The sequence below is a fragment of the Brassica napus genome, chromosome C5 (genome assembly GCF_020379485.1).
Source record: "Brassica napus cultivar Da-Ae chromosome C5, Da-Ae, whole genome shotgun sequence".
Taxonomy (NCBI): domain Eukaryota; kingdom Viridiplantae; phylum Streptophyta; class Magnoliopsida; order Brassicales; family Brassicaceae; genus Brassica; species Brassica napus.
This window is the reverse complement of record NC_063448.1, coordinates 10,454,819-10,473,798: the sequence shown is the minus strand read 5'-3', so window position 1 is coordinate 10,473,798 and position 18,980 is coordinate 10,454,819. Positions and strand designations below refer to the sequence as shown.

The window sequence follows — 18,980 nt, the reverse complement described above, 5'->3', positions numbered from 1 at the left end:
CTATATAAACTGTCAATACAAACATGTATGTGAATCTCCATTAACTTAGAGCATTCATTCAATACAATAGCAAAATAAGAGGCGAAGGAGATACAATTTGTCAAAGAGAAAGAGGAGAATTGTAACATACTATACTGTGATTATAAAATAGAATAAAATATATTACACAAAATTATTGTTCATCTTCCCTAGTTCAATCCATCATCTGATTCTTGATCTTCTTAAACCCATTAAAACTGGATCAAGCAAAAATAAAATAAACGGTGGTTCCAATGTAAGTGGAGCATACTATACTGTACTTGAAAATTAGTATGGAATACATGACATAAGATACTGTTCTTCTTCCCCAATTCAATCCATCACATTGTTTTTCATATTCTTAAAGATATTGATTCACATATTTATCTCACGGTAACCGAAATTGTTGCTTGACCCCCTGATTCTATTCAATCATGCCAAATTTACCGAGATTCAGCTGGTTCTTCGGTAGTCGTGCCATCAAGAACTTTTGATCTCTATTGCAATCCTGAAAGTGATTTTCCTATTTCTACGAACACTCTGTAATTGTCGCTCTCTGATGTACCTCTTTTCTGTTCTCCAGCTGCTGCTCAAAATCTTTTTTTCCTATTAGTTTCATGAAGCAAAACACAAAGATATATTTTTTCTTTTCACGCGCGGTTAAGGTCATTATTGTCCAATTTCACAATAATATGTATTATATGGTAGCCTAAATGTTGTTATGTGTATATTCTTAATTTTTGATATGTTATGGACATGGCTCCTAATTCCCAAAATAGGAATACAAAAAATCATTTTAATAACATGAATACATTCAAGTTCATACAATCTTACCATATAACACAAAACATCTAAATCAAACAAGCTAAACAAAATACTTGATCAAAGAAAGCCAAGCGAAATATTTTAAAATATACAAGAAGACTGAAAATTTTTAATGTTTGTTTGTGGTTTTGTGATACTTGTCTTTCACCCAACGAAAACCCATGGCAGAGCCAGACTTGAGTTTCTTAAAACCAGAAGAAGCTACAGATTTTGTCTTGTCTAGACCCTGTCCAAATTTCTCCTTGTACTTAGCAGTGTTCGAGTTCGATGCAGCTCCACCTCCACTACTTTTGACGACGGCACCACCGCCAATACGACCTCCTTTGGCGCTATTGTCCCACTGGTCAGCCCACGATGCTCCGTTCATTATATATCCTCTCTGAAGCTTTATATCACAGAGATGTATTGGTTTTGTATTTTACACAAACTAAAGGAAATTTGATCTTCAAGTTTGTATTGTGAATGTCTCTCATTTTTCTCGGTTGTGTTTAAATACGCAAACGATTGCATACTCTAAAAGAACGCGTGTTCTGCGGTCAAACCTTGTGTCCGTGAACAACAACAATGACTTCGTTTAATTTGCTTCTTCTTGAATGATTTATTTCTAATTGTCAGCAATCTTCTGGAAGATTAAACATTATTCTATTCTAATATATAAAATAATTTCTCGTGGAAGAATGCTAGTCTTACTCATATATTATAGAGAATCATGTATGTACGCACCTATTGAGGAAGCTTCTTCAAATTCGCCCCAAGCAAGACCCACCCTTATAGTCAAATATTTGACTTATCCAAAGTGGTTTCTAATTTCTTCCAGAACAAATGAATACCAATTTTTTAAATAGAGAGAGATTTCAAAATCGAGGAGAAGTGTGAAAATAAAATTCAAAATAGTAACGATAAAAAATTGCTCTGTTTTCCGGTTTACGAGAATCTAAGCCGGGCTTGATCCAATTGTGATTTGGTTGGACAACAGTTAAAAACGGTGTCGTATGGCTCTCTGAATAGGAGTGCAACTATGAACTGTCATAACTCATATGCTCCAAGGCAAATTACTCTCCAGCAAAACTTAAAATTAGACTCTTTTTCAGGGGCGGACCCACAGTAGGGTGGCGTGTGGCACGTGCCACATACTAAAACTATATATATCTTACGCACATATATATCAGCTAGATATCATTAGTTCTTTTGGTTATAAGACTCACAGCTGTGCCCCACGGTCTACGCTTCACGAGTTCAAATCCCTCCTATCTTATTCTGTTTTTCTTTGTGTAGTGTTTTAGTTTAACTCAAAGTTCAAGGGTGAAACCAGACACAAAGCTTATGTTAACACAATAATTTTATTCTATACATTTTTTATTTTACTCACTTTTCATATATATATATATTCTTTTTAATTGTGTTGCGGACTTTTTTATGAGTGATTTTCTTTTCTTTAGTATATAGTTTTTCGAAAATAAAAAATTGTGAACTTTATTTTGTTATTTATTTTTATTTATTTAGTATTTATTAATTATAATATTTAGATTAATAACTATATCTAATAAGTGTTTATAATGAAACTATATGTGTAATATATAATTTTATCTTAACACTACTCAAATAAATACTTAATATTATAAAATGCTTATCTTTTGTTAATAATATTTAGTTTAAATATTTCAATAAATAAGATGTAATAATTAATTTTTAATGTCATTTATTTTAAAATTATTATATACTTTATTTAGTAAATTATATCTAATATTTTTGTAAATAATATAAAATATATATTGTGACCCATGTTAATTTATTTTCTAGATCCACCCCTGTCTGTAAATATAAATATAATATGTTAACAACCTTACTACTTCAGCTAGTTTCTCTAATCGACATCTTATTCCCCAGATGGATCAATGCAATTGATGATAGGACCTTACTTGTGAATCAAGGAGCATCATCATCTGGCACCAGCGTACCTGTAAAACTCTAGGGCTTGGAGAGGGTTTGCGTGACTAAACCAAACACGGTGTGGGAGAGACGAGACATAACTTAACCAAACCGCAATTGTTTCAACTAATAAGACACATTGAACCGGAATCACACCGAGCTTTCTTCACTCGTTCCGTTTGGTGAATAATTTGAACCACGTCCAACATATCAAATATAGGGTGCGATCGTACCGGCACTAATGCACTGAATCCCATCAGAACTTTGTAGTTAAGTGTGGTTGGGCTAGAGTGTTACTAGGAAGGGGTTATTGGTTGTTGTATTTTAATGAATTTGAAAATCCGAACTAAATCTAGTTTTATTGGTTCTATGATTTTCAAATCTGTATTAAAATAATGTGTTATTGGTTTAATGATTCATAAATTCTGTATCAAATCAAGTGTTATTCAATCGTACGAATTTACTAATATATTTGATTTTATAATGGATTTGTTTGGATTTTTTAGTTAAAAATACAAAGACTCAAATCCGAGGAAAAACCTCTGGATTTGCATATTTTACTTGGATTTATAAATACTATATGGATTTCTAAATCAATCAAAATATATAAACCAATAACAGACTTCCCGGGAAGTCATCGTGTTGCACCTTTAAAAAAAAATCTAAAAAAAAACATATCAAATATAGAAAACCCCACGATACTTTTTCATGCAACTTGGCCCGTTATTCTCTAAAAGGAAACAACAGAACTAAAGTGTTTATTAGTTCCAGAAAGGAGAAAATAGATATCAAATTGTTTCTTGTGAACCAAGAATAAGATTTTGATGAAATTAGATAAACTAGAATCAAAAACGAACCTGATCAAAAAAGGATTAGAGAATTTTTAAACGTGATTCTTTACTTATCTAGATTACAGATGAATCTAAAGGTTAAATGGTTTAGATCATTAAAAAGGAAATAATGTAGAAAAAGAAAAAACTTAAAAAATGAAAAAATAGCATCCGTAAAACCTTATAAAAGGAGGGTTAAGCTATTCTATTTTATTTCATTCACACATTCATAACGCTTGCTTTCTCATTCAGCTAATTCAAGATTTGCTTCGAAAACTTTCTCTCTTCGATCATACTTGTTTGGTCTTTTTATAGATAATGGCGATCAGAACAAGAAGAATCTTCAGCTTCGTGTTTGCGATGATGATGAGCATCATGGTTCTCTCAGGTTGCTGCTCAGCGAGGGTCTACAAAGTCGGAGACTCCGAGGGATGGACTGCTAAGGACGACGTCTACTACTCTTGGGCCGAGACCGACTATAAGGAGTTCCACGTGGGAGATTCACTTGTCTTTGAATACGACCACATCATCAACGACGTGACTCATGTCTCCGGTGCTTTAGAATACGAGTTATGCGACTATTCTTTTCCTAAAGCCGTTTACAACACAGTACACGATGCCGTGACTCTCACGGAACCAGGTGACAGACACTCGAAGTTCTTGTCGTCCGAGACCCTTCACGTCCGGTTCCTCCACCGCAACCTACCAAGATTCTTCCTGTCGGAAATATCTACAAAGTCGGAGACTCAGAAGGATGGAAAGTCTACGATAGCGACTTTTATAATAAGTGGAGTGAGGAGAAACAGTTTCATGTTGGAGATGGTCTGCTTTTCGAATACGCCAACGAAGTCTACGAAATCAGCGGTGATCTAGAATTCATCACATGCGATCCAACGTATCCTGTAGCTGTGCACGATCTTGTTAGACTTACGGAACCAGGTGTTCATTATTTTATAACCTCACAATCTGGTTATTGCGAAGCTGAGCTTAAGCTTCGAGTGATGGTGGGACCAGTACCTAAAGCTGTTACTTACCATAATTTTCCCAAGAAGGTGGACTTGTCAGCTATGGATCGCCTCAACAACTGGTTAAAGACGTTCACACACCAACCCCATCATTAACCCATTCTATTTTTTAATCTTGTTTAAGATTTTTAACCAGCGTAGAGTTATTGTTTCTCTCTCTCTCGTCTGTTGTTTAGCATCTTTAGTGCTTTGTTTTAAGAGTACTTGTCTACCACAATCGTTGTAGAGTTTATTTCATTCGAGGAGTATTCAATAAAATTTCATGTTGAACCCTTTATTCTTGCATAAGGGTTTGTAATAGAAAACATTAGTTTCTCTTTTAAAATAGACATATCAGTTAAAAACACATACATTATAACAAGTCACACAACACTCTACTTCACTTAAAAAAGTCAAAACCTCTCTTTGAGTTGGAGTGAGCTTCCACTGCATGCCATCAGCATTGAATCGCACCACAATCTTCCGATATATACGAGAAAAACATGATAAGAGTACGGTAAGCAACCAAGTTGACCATAATGGTGTTCTTTCAGTGACGATAGCAAATCGTGCATTCAATCAAAACACAGATGCTGCAATCATCCCTGCTCCGCTTTCTCTCAACCTTTCTATGTCCCTTAATCTTAACGAACAATCCAACGCAAGACATTCGGCTTTCACAATGCTGCCAAGCTTCAGTGACGGAGATAGCATTATCAGAGTTGCTTAGACCTAAAAGTCAAGGTGAACCTACAAGACCTTTGTTTCTTTCTTTAGGCCTTACTTTGTCAGAGAAAAAAAAAATAATCAGGGGAATGAAAAGAACAATAACAGAGGAAGGCAAAAAAAAAAAAAAATAAATAAATAAATAACGGAGGAAGGCCTTTAGAGATGGAGGAACTTGTTAATCTATTTCAAGACCAAGACCTAATTTAGATTTGACTTAATTCAATCCTAACATGATTCTAAAGAAGGTAGGAATACTAACCTTGATCCATGCTTGGATGCAATCCCACCAATTGATGTTCTCCTCTTTAACCTTTTTTCTTTGGTGATTTCCTTGATGGACAAGAAACCCCAAACCTTCCTTTAATCTCTCCTTCAATAATCAGTATTTTTCTTGTGTATCTTTTAGAAAGACTCTCGTCTTACGTGAAGAAGAAAATCATTTTCTTCTTCACGAGTGTTGTGTTTTATATTAGTCAAAGAGACATGAGTCTTAACCAACACAACTCTCTAAGACTTCATCACAACCATTCGTTATATTAACGGTACCACAACGTACGTATACTGATATATATATTAATAATGGTAATGTATTCCATTATCATTACCTTTAACATATATATATGATTATGAGATTAAAGACATATTTAAACATAAGGTAAAATAGGAGGGTTATCAATACACCCGGATTCTAATTCTTAATCGAAACCGATTCATCACGGTATCGTCTTTTATATTAGAATCTAAAACAATAATATGAACTTGAACTTTATATTAAACTAATAGATACATAGGTCATATAGAATATAAAATATTCTTACATTCTCCCACTTGACCTTTGTATCAACTTAAGAGTTTAATAACTTTAATGCGCACTTTTATATCAAGTTCACTTGATCTTTATTAAAATTTAAATTGATCGAATCATGGCGGTTGTATGTCATTTAATCGGCATAGTCCCTTCCATGTATCACATAATCAATTTTAATTTTATATCAATCCTTATATGAGAAGAACTTTTATTTCTCAAACCAAACATATGTTATCTACAAACCATAAGTGTATACACATACTTTATTGATAACATAATTAATAAATCAGAAACATAATCTTTAAGTGAATTCTTAGTGTCAAATACATAATGAGCATCCCATAACTAAAATAGCAAAGCCTTATCTATAATACCCATACGTTCTACATGGCCATTGAACGCCTTGGGTGGTAAACCTTTAGTTAGCGGATCCGCTACCATCATGTCCGTCCTTATGTGCTCGAATGACACTCTCTGTTTCTGAACTTCTTATTTAACAGATAGGTACTTTAACTCCATGTGCTTAGCACCCTTCGAGTACTTGTCGTTCTTCGAAAAGAAGACAGCTGCAGAATTATCGCAGTAAATTCTCAGCGGCTTGGCTATAGTGTCGACAATCCGAAGCCCTGAGATAAAGTTCCGCAGCCATAGTGCATGAATTGTGGCCTCAAAGCATGCCACAAATTCAGCCTCCATAGTGGAAGTAGCAATGACAGACTGCTTTCCACTCTTCCATGATATTGCTCCCCCAGCTAATAGGAACAAGTAGCCAAACGTCGATTTTCTGCTATCAACGCATCCGGCATAGTCTGAATCTGAATATCCAATGACTTCCAGCTGATCAGATCTCCTATATGTAAGCATGTTCTCTTTGGTGCCTTGCAAGTACTTGAGAACCTTCTTTGCAGCTTTCCAGTGGTCCATTCCGGGATTACTTTGATATCGACCCAACATTCCAACAGCAAAGTTGATATCAGGTCGAGTACATGTTTGAACATAGTTCAAACTCCCAACCACCGATGCATAGGGAATTCTTTCCATTTCTTTACGCTCCAATTCATTTTTAGGACATTGCATTTTACTGAACTTGCCCCCATTCTGAATTGGAGTTATTCCTGCAGAGCATTTCTCCATTTTATATCTCTTTAAGATCTTATTGATATATCCTTCCTGTGACAAACTTAACATTCCTTGTGATCTATCTCGAAATATTTCTATCCCGATCACATAAGATGCCTCACCCATATCTTTCATTTCAAAGTTCTTAGAGAGATACTTCTTCACATCATGTAACATACTCATGTCATTTGCAGCAAGCAAAATATCATCAACATATAGGACTAAAATCACAAACTTACTCCCACTGATCTTAATGTAGATACATCGATCAAAAATGATCTCTACAAAACCATATGATGTGATGGTACCGTTAAACTTTATATACCATTGTCGAGAAGCTTGTTTTAGTCCATATATTGACTTTCTCAGCTTACACACCAAATTTTCTTTTCCTGTGACCACGAATCCTTCTGGTTGGTCCATATATACTTCCTCCTCAAGATCTCCATTAAGAAAGGCGGTTTTCACATCCATCTGGTGAAGCTCAAGATCATAATGAGCCACCAAAGCCAAAACAATTCTAAGAGAATCCTTCTTTGAAACCAGAGAGAAGGTCTCTTTATAGTCAATGCCATCTTTCTGGGTGAAACCTTTTGCAACAAGGCGAGACTTGCGTCTTTCAGGTTTACCTTTCGAGTCACGTTTAGTCTTATAAACCCATTTACAACCAATGGTTTTGAAACCATCAGGCAACTCTACTAAGTCCCATACATGATTATCATCCATAGATTTCATTTCTTCTTTTGAGGCATCAAACCACTCTTCAGAATTATCACTTTCCATGGCCATTTTGAATGAGATCGGATCGTCATCCATGCTTAAGTCACATTCATTTTCAATAGTGTAAACCACGTAATCGTTTGAAATGACAGATCTTCTTTCTCTTCCAGATCGCCTTAAAGGTATTTGTGGTTCACTATTCTCTTCTTGAATTATGACATGTTCATCAACAGTATTTTCAGCTAGTGGAATTGGCTCATTATTATGTTGTCCTATTGTGTCATTAGAGTCTGATGCAACAATAGGAACAACTACTTCAGGTGGAACTACAGGTGAAGGAACTTCAACCTGAACTTCATTAATGTCCACTTTTCGTGGTTCACCACTCCCACTAGTTTCACCGTTTTCAATGAACCTAGCATTACCCGAATCAACTATTCTCGTACTATGGTTAGGACAATAAAATGTATACCCTTTTGATTTCTCGGGATAGCCAATGAAAAATCCACTGACAGTCCTAGAATCAAGTTTCTTTTCATGTGGATTATATAGCCTTACTTCTGCTGGACAACCCCAGACACGTAGATGTCTTAAACTAGGTTTCCTTCCCGTCCACAGCTCATAAGGAGTCTTAGGAACTGCCTTACTAGGAACCCGGTTCAGCACATAAGTTGCAGTTTTTAATGCATATATCCACAAAGAAAGGGGTAATGAGTAATTACTCAACATGCTCCTAACCATCTCTATTAAGGTACGGTTCCGCCTCTCAGCTATACCATTCTGCTGAGGAGTACCAGGCATTGTGTATTGTGCACATATGCCCCTACTTTCAAGTAACTTTGCAAATGGACCAGGACATTGTCCACTTTCATCGAATTTTCCATAAAATTCACCACCTCTGTTAGATCTCACTACTTTCACCTTTTTATCTAACTGCCTTTCCACCTCGTCAATGAATACCTCTAGGACAATCACAGACTTAGACTTTTCATGCAGTAGATAGGTATATCCATATCGTGAGTAATCATCAATAAATGTGATGAAATATTTTTCGCCACTCCATGAAGGAGCATCGAAAGGGCCACATATGTCGGTGTGTATTAACTCAAGAAGTTGAGTGCTTCTTGTGGCTGGTTTCTTTAAAGTATGTTTCGTCTGCTTACCCTTAATGCAGTCTATGCATACATCTAAGTCACTAAAATCCAACTGAGGAAGAATTTCATTATTTATTAACCTCTTAATTCTTTCTTTGGAAATATGACCTAGTCGTTTATGCCACAAGAAAGCAGAACTTTCATTAATTGCGCTATGCTTAATGCCTCGAGTTTCAACATTAAATAGGGATTCAGAAAACTTTGCATCAAGGTTGAACTTATAAAGTGAATCAAATAAAATACCACTACCATAAAAGTAATCATTTCGGTACAATGAGAAAACACCATGTGCAACCTTAATACTAAAACCTAAATTGTCCAACCTACTAACAGAAACAAGATTTCTAGCACACTCAGGTACATAGAGACACCCTTCAAGATCCACATGACTTCCAGTGTCCAAGATCAATCTATACGTCCCAATTCCTTCTATTTGTGCCTTCATCCTGTTTCCCATGAACAAGTACTGTTCAGGTCCTCTTATGGGCTGGATCGAACTGAATCCCTGTTTAATATGAGACACATGAGTAGTAGCACCAGAATCTAACCACCAAGTATTATTAGGAACTTCAACAAGATTCATTTCATAGCAAACAAAGCTGTAATGTTTACCTTTCTTGTCGAACCAATCCTTCATTTTAGGACAATCCTTCTTGAAGTGTCCTACTTGCTTACAAAAGAAACACTTCTTTTCCTTCTGGATTTGACTTTGAGGTCCTTTCACGAAGTTCTTTACATTCCTTTTGTCCTTCTTACTTGATGTTCTTTTGCTGCTACTGGCACTTCCAAGACCTACGAGGTTAGCAACTTGATCTTTCATCTTCCTTAGTCTCCCTTCCTCTTGAATTAGCATAGCCTTTAATTCTTTAAAGTTCCATTTATCCTTAATGGTGTTGTAATTCACCTGGAACTGGCTAAATTCAAGAGGTAGAGAATTCATGATGAATTGGACCAAGAATTGCTCATGTACCTCCATTCCCAAGGTCGTTAACTTTGCTGCCAGATTAGACATGTGCGTCAAATGATCATGGATTGGCTGAGACCAGTCAAACTTCTTTGTAGTTAGCTCATTCATGAGACTTCCTACAATCGACTTGTCAGCCAATTCCGATTGTGAACACTCCTTAATTTTCTCTATGAATTCCCTTGCTTTCTCTGTCTTAGGCATTGATGGCTTAATACTTTCTGCCATCGTCAACCTCATAAGGTTCAAGCTCAGCCTGTTAGATCGCTCCCATCTCTCATAACGAGACTTTTCAGATTCGGAGCTATCTACTGTAATAGCTGAGGGTTCCTCATCAGTTAGTATGGCAGAGTCCAAAGCCATTACACCCAGTGTAAACCGGATTTGCTCGAACCACTCACCATAGTTGAGGCCATTAAACTTTACAACAGAGTTAGCAGATGCAAACACATTTGATGAAACTGCAAGCATTCATACATGTTTACCCGTTAGTGGTTTGAGACTTTAATATATATTCAGACTAATAGAAACTTTTAACACTTATATTTTAAATAACCTTTGGGCAATATTTAAATATAAGTACTTTCATTGATGCTAATTATATATTCTTTAATATTAATCAAATCAACACTAGTCAAATAAATATGTTATCTTTGGATATACATATTATTCACTATAGTAGAAAAATGATTAATTATTTTCTTATTATTAATTATATTCAATGATCCACCTTTGGGTGATCTCATAGAATATAAATAATAATTTAATTGATCAATCAAACTTTTATGTCATTTAGCATCCTTGATCTTGATCAATTATAAACTTTATAATTATTTTTAATATCTATATGTCATATAACAAGGTCACTTTGGTGACTATCATATTATATACATATAAACTTAAAATATCTAAGGGAAAACTACTTAAATTGTGTTAATATTTCATAACACAATTATTTGATCATTAAAATGCAGCGGAAGCATTTTTTTTTTTTTTACTATTTATTTTAATTTAATAAAATAACAACTTTCTTAATTCAAATATGCATTTACTTTGATAAATGATTTCTGCTTATGCATACTAGACAGAATTACTTAACAGTCATGCGTATGCTATCAAATGTTAATAAATAACAGAAAGCACTCTTTCATGCATGCAACAATACGTAACGGTTTAATTATGAATCTACTCTCAATCATGAATGACTTAATTAATAATCCAGATATTTTTCAGCGCATGATGCCAAACGTTAATATTATGAGTGCAATTCCTTTACGGTTATTACCGAAAATGTAAACTTCATGAATTAACAATATTCCAGATTTACTTTTTTTTTAACACTGAGTTTTTATATCAAAATAAAATAGTTAGAGAGTGAAGAAGAAACCCTCCACAAATGGAGAATCCAACAAAGAACTAACTCTATAACTCTATAGAAAGGATTGAAAAAATATAAAAAGTAAAAGCTATAAAGTAGCATCAGTAGATACCATAAACAATAGCTTCGCAATAAAGACCAAGAAAACAAAAACTCCTCCCAACCACGAGCCAGCGGACGTGGAAACACAGGAGACTGATTTCTTCATGAGGCCAAGCACCACACACCTCTAGGGTTTTCGTCGCAGCCGTCAACCCCGTTTTGCTCTGACGGCCGCCTCGTCTCGCGGTCGTCGGAGGCGCTTCCTCCCTTCTCTTTATCATTTTTCTTCTCTTTTTGGTGGCCTCTGTTGTCTTTTCGGTGAGATAGAAGATCTGCTTCGCTTAGATCTGTGATGGTGAAAGTGTGTGGTGGACAGTGGGGTCAGGTATTGACTATTCTATTGTATTTTCCGGTGGTAACGTTCGAGTGGCAGGGTGTGGTTAACATCACGTTTCTGTAGTTCAGCCATAGAGTGGAGAAAGTGTGCTTATGAGGACTAGTTTATTTTGGGTTTGGTGGCAACGGTTCAGTCATGGTGTTGATCATAGCTTACCGCAAGTTCAAGTCCTTGGCTGAGTTTCTCCAGCTCTAGTCCAATGGTTTGGAGCTTTGGCTCATGTTTTATGTAAATCTTGGGAAGTCGCAATATGGACTTCTTACTCTTTATCGAAATGGAAGCGAATGGTTCTTAGTGTTATTTCTTAGTATAGAGATGATTCCAGATTTACTTAATCATGCATTTTACGTTAGTTAGTTCTAAACATTTACGAACCGACGCTACTTTCTAATGCATTCCAGAATTTTAACGCAACGGCAATCAAGAACATACGCTTGATCCAATTACGGTGTCGTTAGACACGGCTTATGAACACACATTAAAACGGTTTGATCCGTACATGTTCATAAACGCATGAAGGTAAATAAATTTTTTTTTTTTTTTTTTTTTTTTTTTACAAACTTCATGCACGCACTTGGTTTGTTCGTAACTTCCGTTAACATTTAACTCAAAACAAATTTCCAGATGAATTAATCTAATCTACATAGGCTCTGATACCACATGTTAATCTATTTCAAGACCAAGACCTAATTTAGATTTGACTTAATTCAATCCTAACATGATTCTAAAGAAGGTAGGAACACTAACCTTGATCCATGCTTGGATGCAATCCCACCAATTGATGTTCTCCTCTTTACCTTTCTTTCTTTGGTGGTTTCTTTGATGGACAAGAAACCCCAAACCTTCCTTTAATCTCTCCTTCAATAATCAGTATTTTTTTTGTGTATCTTTTAGAAAGACTCTCTTCTTACGTGAAGAAGAAAATGAGTGTTGTGTTTTATATTAGTCAAAGAGACATGAGTCTTAACCAACACAACTCTCTAAGACTTCATCACAACCATTCGTTATATTAACGGTACCACAACGTATGTATACTGATATATATATTAATAATGGTAATGTATTCCATTATCATTACCTTTAACATATATATATGATTATGAGATTAAAGACATATTTAAACATAAGGTAAAGTAGGAGGGTTATCAATACACCCGGATTCTAATTCTTAATCGAAACCGATCTATCACGGTATCGTCTTTTATATTAGAATCTAAAACAATATATATACTGATATATATATTAATAATGGTAATGTATTCCATTATCATTACCTTTAACATATATATATGATTATGAGATTAAAGACATATTTAAACATAAGGTAAAGTAGGAGGGTTATCAATACACCCGGATTCTAATTCTTAATCGAAACCGATCTATCACGGTATCGTCTTTTATATTAGAATCTAAAACAATAATATGAACTTAAACTTTATATTAAACTAATAGATACATAGGTCATATAGAATATAAAATATTCTTACAGAACTGTGATTAGGGTTCTTCATCATCCATATTCGTATTGTTGTTTGTAAAAACTCTGTTCTATGTATTTTGTTTTTGGTATGTAAGTTAAAAACAAGTCTTGATTCTCAAGTGGCTCATCTCAATCAATGGCTGGTGATTCGTGAGGTGTTTTAATGCTTTTTCTATATCTTATCTTTTGTAGATAAGCTAAAATGAATGTTGTTTCAAAAAAAAAAAAAAAAAAACAACTAAAATGAATGTATGTGGTTCATTACCTTTAATGAATTGATAAAAGTATAAGGTTGCCAGTTTCATGAGCCATTTTTATTTTTTGAACCCTTTCCCTAGATGGTGATAATTAAGAGTAATTAAGCATATATGTACAGGACAATTCTCCTAAATAGACAATTTTCAAGTTTTGGTCACAAAAATAGATCACAAGGAGGAAAATGACCAAAATATTTTATTTAATAGATAAAAGTACCTTAAGGCCATCAATATCGCGGGATATTCATGGGGTTCTTAACAACCTTTATGGTGCGGGCCCCACCAATTAATTAAGAAACATGTTATAAAAACCACCAAATAAGGATCGACTTTCGGTGGTTTCTTGGACTGTTTGCGGGCCCCACTGACACGCGGCGACCCGCGATTGGTTCCTTTTTTTATTTTTATTTTTTATCCTTTTTAATCAGATAAAACAAAAATTTTTTTTAAGAAACCAAAAGGGGTTTTGAGGGTTAATCATGCTATAATACCCTAGATATATATAAAAATAAAAAAAATAAAAAAATTATAGTTTTAGATTATATGTTTTCAAATTCGAACTTTTTTATAAAAAAAAAAATTTTGAAATTTTTTTTCAAATTTTGTTTTTTCAAATTTTTAATATTTATTTTTTATTTTATAAAGTTTTAAACCTCAATCTCAAATCCTCACCCTTTAACTCTAAACCCTAAGGTTTGGATTAGTTAACCGTAGAGATATAAATGTATATTTACCTCTTTAATTAAACATTTTTATCATTTTGATCCTTAGAGTCTATATTTGTGGAAAAAAAAATTAGTGCTATCTTAGGGTATTTCTGAAAAATCCCATTAATGGATACTATCTCTGAAAAATCCAAAAAGCAGAAATATTACTCCATTATTATCTGCGGTTAACCGTTATTTCAGGTATTTTTGGCCTTCAACCTTAAAAATTCAAATTCTATTTCCAATAATAGAATACTAAATAATAAATGTCATAAACCTCTGTTTTGTCTTTTCTTCTTCTTCTGCCACCATCATCTCAATCTTCATGTGTGGCCTTTTAAGATCATCTTCTCTATTCTTGCTCCTCTTTCATTTTTCTCTGTGATTGATTGATTCTATCTTTTTTGCAATCACAAACAATGTCTAACCGTTCATTCAAGAACTTCATAGAAGAAGAACTTGGAACATTCCCACACTTGTTCATCTACGCTATCCTTGAATGGATCATCATCATCCTCCTCTTCATCGACGGCCTCCTCGCGTTCTTCTCCAACCAATTCGCCAGGTTCTTCAACCTCATAACCCCTTGCCTCCTCTGCACTAGGCTTGACCATGCTCTCGTCAAAACAAACCCTGACTTCTATTACAACGACTCCATCTGCGACTCCCACAAGAGGAACATCTCTTCTCTAGCTTACTGTCATGTCCACAAGAAACTCTCCGAGATCAAACACATGTGCGAAGGGTGTCTCCTCTCTTTCGCAACCGAGAAAGAATCAGATGTTGATACCTACAAGTCTCTTATTGGTATCTTGCATAAGGATCTCGAGCTTCTTATCGATGAACGTGAGCTTCAGCTAGCGTTTCCGGTTGCGGGTTCGAAGAAGGACGAAAACTTTCACAGAACTAACAATAGGTTGCAGAAGCAGCAAAATTGTTCTTGCTGTGGAGAGTTCTTGAAGATCAAAACGGAGAAACCGAAGAATAATAACAATCAATCTTTCTTTGCTGGTCCTAGTCCTTCTCCTAGAGTTTCATTCAACCAAAGAACTTTGGACTTGTCTCAAATCAAATACTCAGAACTACCTGAGGGGGAAGATTCTGTTAACAATAAAGGTGCCTTGGGGGACACGGTTGATGATAGAACACCAAGTTTTGTAAAAGGAGGGAACAACAATAGGTTCTTTGGGATACCTCTCTCTGATTCAGCTCTGAACAGTCCAAGATGGTCTGTGAGATCTATGAAGAAGTCTCTCATCGATCAAAATGGCGCGGAGAGCGAAGTATTAGATGGAGATTCAATACTTCATCATTTAAAGAGGCAGGTTAGATTGGACCGCAAGTCATTGATGGATTTGTATATGGAGTTAGATGAAGAGAGGAGTGCTTCAGCTGTTGCGGCAAACAACGCGATGGCTATGATCACGAGGCTACAAGCGGAGAAAGCTGCGGTTCAAATGGAGGCATTGCAGTATCAGAGAATGATGGATGAGCAAGCGGAGTATGATCAAGAGGCTTTGCAGTCTATGAATGGTTTGTTGGTTAAGAGAGAAGAGGATATGAAAGAGCTTGAAGCTGAAATTGAAGCTTATAGATTGAGATACGGATTGTTGAGAGAAGAAGAAGTCGGCCAAGGAAGAGAGCCAGAAGAGTTTCTTGATGAAACTAAACCGGTCTTGGATTTGCCGGTTTGTTCTTCAAATGGTGAAGAAGACTTGGAACACAAGCAAGATTCAGCTGAGGAGCCTAAAGCCAACAATGATGGGATCATAGAGGAAGAAAGAGGTAAAAGATTGATCGGTTATATGTTCTTTTTAAAAAAAAAAAATTGAGGTTGAATCTTGTATGTTTTTGTTACAGAAGATGGAAGCAGAAAAGCTGTGTTAGTGAAGGAGATTACAGAGATTACAGAGAGACTGAGTGCTATTGAATCAAAAGGTGAATTGTTGCAGCAAATTTCAGAAGTTTTAGATGTTAGTGAAGGAGAAGCAATCCTATATCAGATATCTCAAAATCTGCATATGCTTCGTAGTTTCATCGAAATGCCATCAGAATCATGAAATCTTTTTTTACTTGCTTTCTTCTATCATCAGAAGAAATACAAAACAACGTCCTTGTATCAAAATCTGTATACTGAAATTATATATTACAGCAAAGCTTTTCTCTGCCTTTTTTGTTTCTTACTTCAATTGGTTGAATCTTTCTGAGAATTGATTCTGAAACTTTAACCCTGACGCCGGTTAATTGTTTTTACTATTTTAAATATGTTTTAACCCAATTTGCTCTTTTTTTAATGAAAATGTCACTTGAACAAACTCATAGAGACTCTTGACCTGACCAAAATGTTAATTAAACATAACATGTTTAGATTCTTACCAACTAATTCGTTTTAACCAATGAATTTCAGTTGAGTACTAAAAACTTCTCTGGACTTTTCCTCTTTAACTTAAAGACATTAGCTCAATCTTGAAACCATAATGTATTTTATGAATAAGCAGAGAAGACAAAGATTGTTTTAGCCCTTAAATTTGAAATATTCTTACAACACAATCAATTAAAAACTTTAGAAAGCAGACTTAAAAAAGAGAACAAGTCAAAAGAGATTTTTACCAAAAGACCGAGAATAAACACTATATATTACAAAACAGAGGAGGCTCTGTTTCCATCATCCTCAATAGCAATGGCTTCTCTTTTCACATCTTTCCTTCTAACGCTCTGTCTCTTCGTGATCCCATCACTCTCATCTGACCCTGACCCTTTACAAGACTTCTGCGTTGGAGATCTCAGAGCTTCTCCTTCCATCAACGGCTTCCCATGCAAATCATCAGTCTCAGCATCTGACTTCTTCTTCTCCGGTTTAGGCGGTCCTCTAAACACCTCAAACCCTAACGGCGTAGCCATTTCCCCCGCTAACGTCTTAACGTTTCCGGGTCTGAACACTCTAGGAGTTTCCATGAACAACGTTGAGTTCGCTCCTGGAGGTGTGAACCCTCCTCACTCGCACCCGCGTGCAAGCGAAGCGGGAGTTGTGATCGAAGGTTCGGTCTTTGTAGGGTTCTTGACAACGAACAACAGTTTGTTCTCGAAGGTTATCAATGCTGGAGAGATGTTTGTTGTCCCTAGAGGATTGGTCCATTTCCAATGGAACGTTGGTAAAGGTAAAGCGCGTTTGATAACCGCTTTTAACAGTCAGCTTCCAGGAGCAGTGGTTCTGCCTAGCACTTTGTTTGGTTCAGTGCCTGAGATTCCAAACGCGGTTTTAACCAAAACGTTTAGGACGGATGATGCAACTGTGAACAATCTCAAGTCCAAGTTTGCTGTTTGAGTCTTTTGATTTATGTTTTCTGAAAACGATATTTCTCAATTGATTCTATAGCAATAATCTGATATGCTAATGTAATAATAATAAGTACGAATAATAAAAAAAAAAAATAATTAAACATTAATAAGATTCATCTATTTCTAGTTTCTCTTCTCTATTATAATCTTTCTTGTGAAGATCTTCATTTCAGCCGTTGACATTAATTCAGAGAACTCATGCCTTAACAAGTTGTCTGTTTCTTTGAGATTGTATTTTTGAATCTCTTAAACTAAAACTCTTGAGGCTAAGTAAATAGTTCTGTTTCCCTGAATAAATCTATTTTGAAAAAGAGTCTTAACAGTCAGAGACTCATGTTTATGATCAAACCTTTCTCAATTCAATTTGTAATAATAATTTTTTTTTTTTTAAATCAAAGATTTGCAGGAAGCACTTGTTTCGGGTTTTTAGATTATTTCTTTATTTAGCAGTTTGAGGAGAGGAAGAGAGATAACTATAAATAGAAAGGATTCTCCAAATAGCTAGAAAATAGTACTAAGAACAACTCTTTTTCTTTATATATAATGGATTCAACAAACCCATTGCTCAAAGAGTACTCTAATTCGATCTGAGATTGAGTTGGTGTATTAGCTATATTAGCTTGCACCTGCAACTCGTTACCGAAAAAGTTGTCTAGTTCTTGATCAAGATGATTCTGTCGAATTTCATGGAATGGAAGGTTTCTTGGTCAAGAAGAAACTCAGACCAGGTGAAGTTAACCTCTGAACTCTCTTGAGCTATGGTTGAACAAGCTGAGGAGAATAATGGAGGAGATGAACTAGAAGAAGACAAAGAGTCATACATAAAGTTAGAGACGGGCTTGACTTGGTTTGATGACTCGGTCATTGTGGGAACCGGAATTCACACCGTCGATTTTAATGAATAAGTATGGAGGAAAACCAAGAAAACCCAATTTTCCCCGAAGGTCCGAATTCTCTGCGTAATCACTTTCAGAACGTAAAAAGATAGATAGCAAGATAAAGAAAAATAGTCGCTCGGAAACGTTTTATTAATGAAATAGTATGAATACAGGACTTCTCCGAGAGGAGTAGAGATATGCTAACTAGACAAAAGCAGAACAGAAAGGCGGCAAAACGTTCTAAGCCTTCCCTTGCTAGTCTAACCACCTAAGTTCTAAGTTCCCTAAGCTAGCAGGAGTTCTCTAAGTCTAAATTCTCGGATCCCTTTTCTTCTGCTCCAGCTCTCCTTATATAGTTGTTTTAGGTCGGTGGCTCATTTACTCTTTTGTCTTTGGGCCCAA

The 18,980-nt window shown here is 35.4% G+C and overlaps 3 protein-coding genes and 1 pseudogene across 4 annotated transcripts; 3 read left to right on the top strand and 1 right to left on the bottom strand.

Annotated features, from left to right (window-relative positions):
- Positions 1–782: 782 nt before the first annotated feature.
- Positions 783–1,403, bottom strand: LOC111205038. Its single transcript, XM_022700352.2, has one exon. The coding sequence runs from the start codon at positions 1,208–1,210 to the stop codon at positions 953–955; it is 258 nt and encodes an 85-aa protein (XP_022556073.1). The 5' UTR covers positions 1,211–1,403; the 3' UTR covers positions 783–952.
- Positions 1,404–3,322: 1,919 nt separating this feature from the next.
- Positions 3,323–5,092, top strand: LOC106430406 (annotated as a pseudogene).
- Positions 5,093–14,611: 9,519 nt separating this feature from the next.
- Positions 14,612–16,552, top strand: LOC111205531 (probable myosin-binding protein 5). 2 transcript variants are annotated; one of them, XM_022701522.2, is made up of 2 exons: positions 14,612–16,146; positions 16,225–16,552. In XM_022701522.2, exons 1-2 carry the CDS (start codon positions 14,781–14,783, stop codon positions 16,419–16,421), a joined length of 1,563 nt encoding a protein of 520 aa, XP_022557243.1. In that variant the 5' UTR covers positions 14,612–14,780; the 3' UTR covers positions 16,422–16,552. The 2 variants fall into 2 exon arrangements, with proteins under 2 accessions (XP_022557243.1, XP_022557242.1); XM_022701521.2 differs by having other exon boundaries at positions 14,615–16,146; positions 16,222–16,550.
- A 369-nt stretch (positions 16,553–16,921) lies between these two features.
- Positions 16,922–17,813, top strand: LOC106400858 (germin-like protein subfamily T member 2). Its single transcript, XM_013841249.3, has one exon. It carries the CDS (start codon positions 17,042–17,044, stop codon positions 17,684–17,686), a length of 645 nt encoding a protein of 214 aa, XP_013696703.1. The 5' UTR covers positions 16,922–17,041; the 3' UTR covers positions 17,687–17,813.
- The last annotated feature ends 1,167 nt before the right edge of the window (positions 17,814–18,980 follow it).

Coding starts and splice junctions, on each gene's coding strand:
- LOC111205038 (XM_022700352.2), bottom strand. CDS start 1,210: ATGAACGGAGCATCGTGGGCTGACCAGTGGGACAATAGCGCCAAAGGA.
- LOC111205531 (XM_022701521.2), top strand. CDS start 14,781: ATGTCTAACCGTTCATTCAAGAACTTCATAGAAGAAGAACTTGGAACA. Junction 16,147..16,221: donor GATCATAGAGGAAGAAAGAG/GTAAAAGATTGA, acceptor TTTTTGTTACAG/AAGATGGAAGCAGAAAAGCT.
- LOC106400858 (XM_013841249.3), top strand. CDS start 17,042: ATGGCTTCTCTTTTCACATCTTTCCTTCTAACGCTCTGTCTCTTCGTG.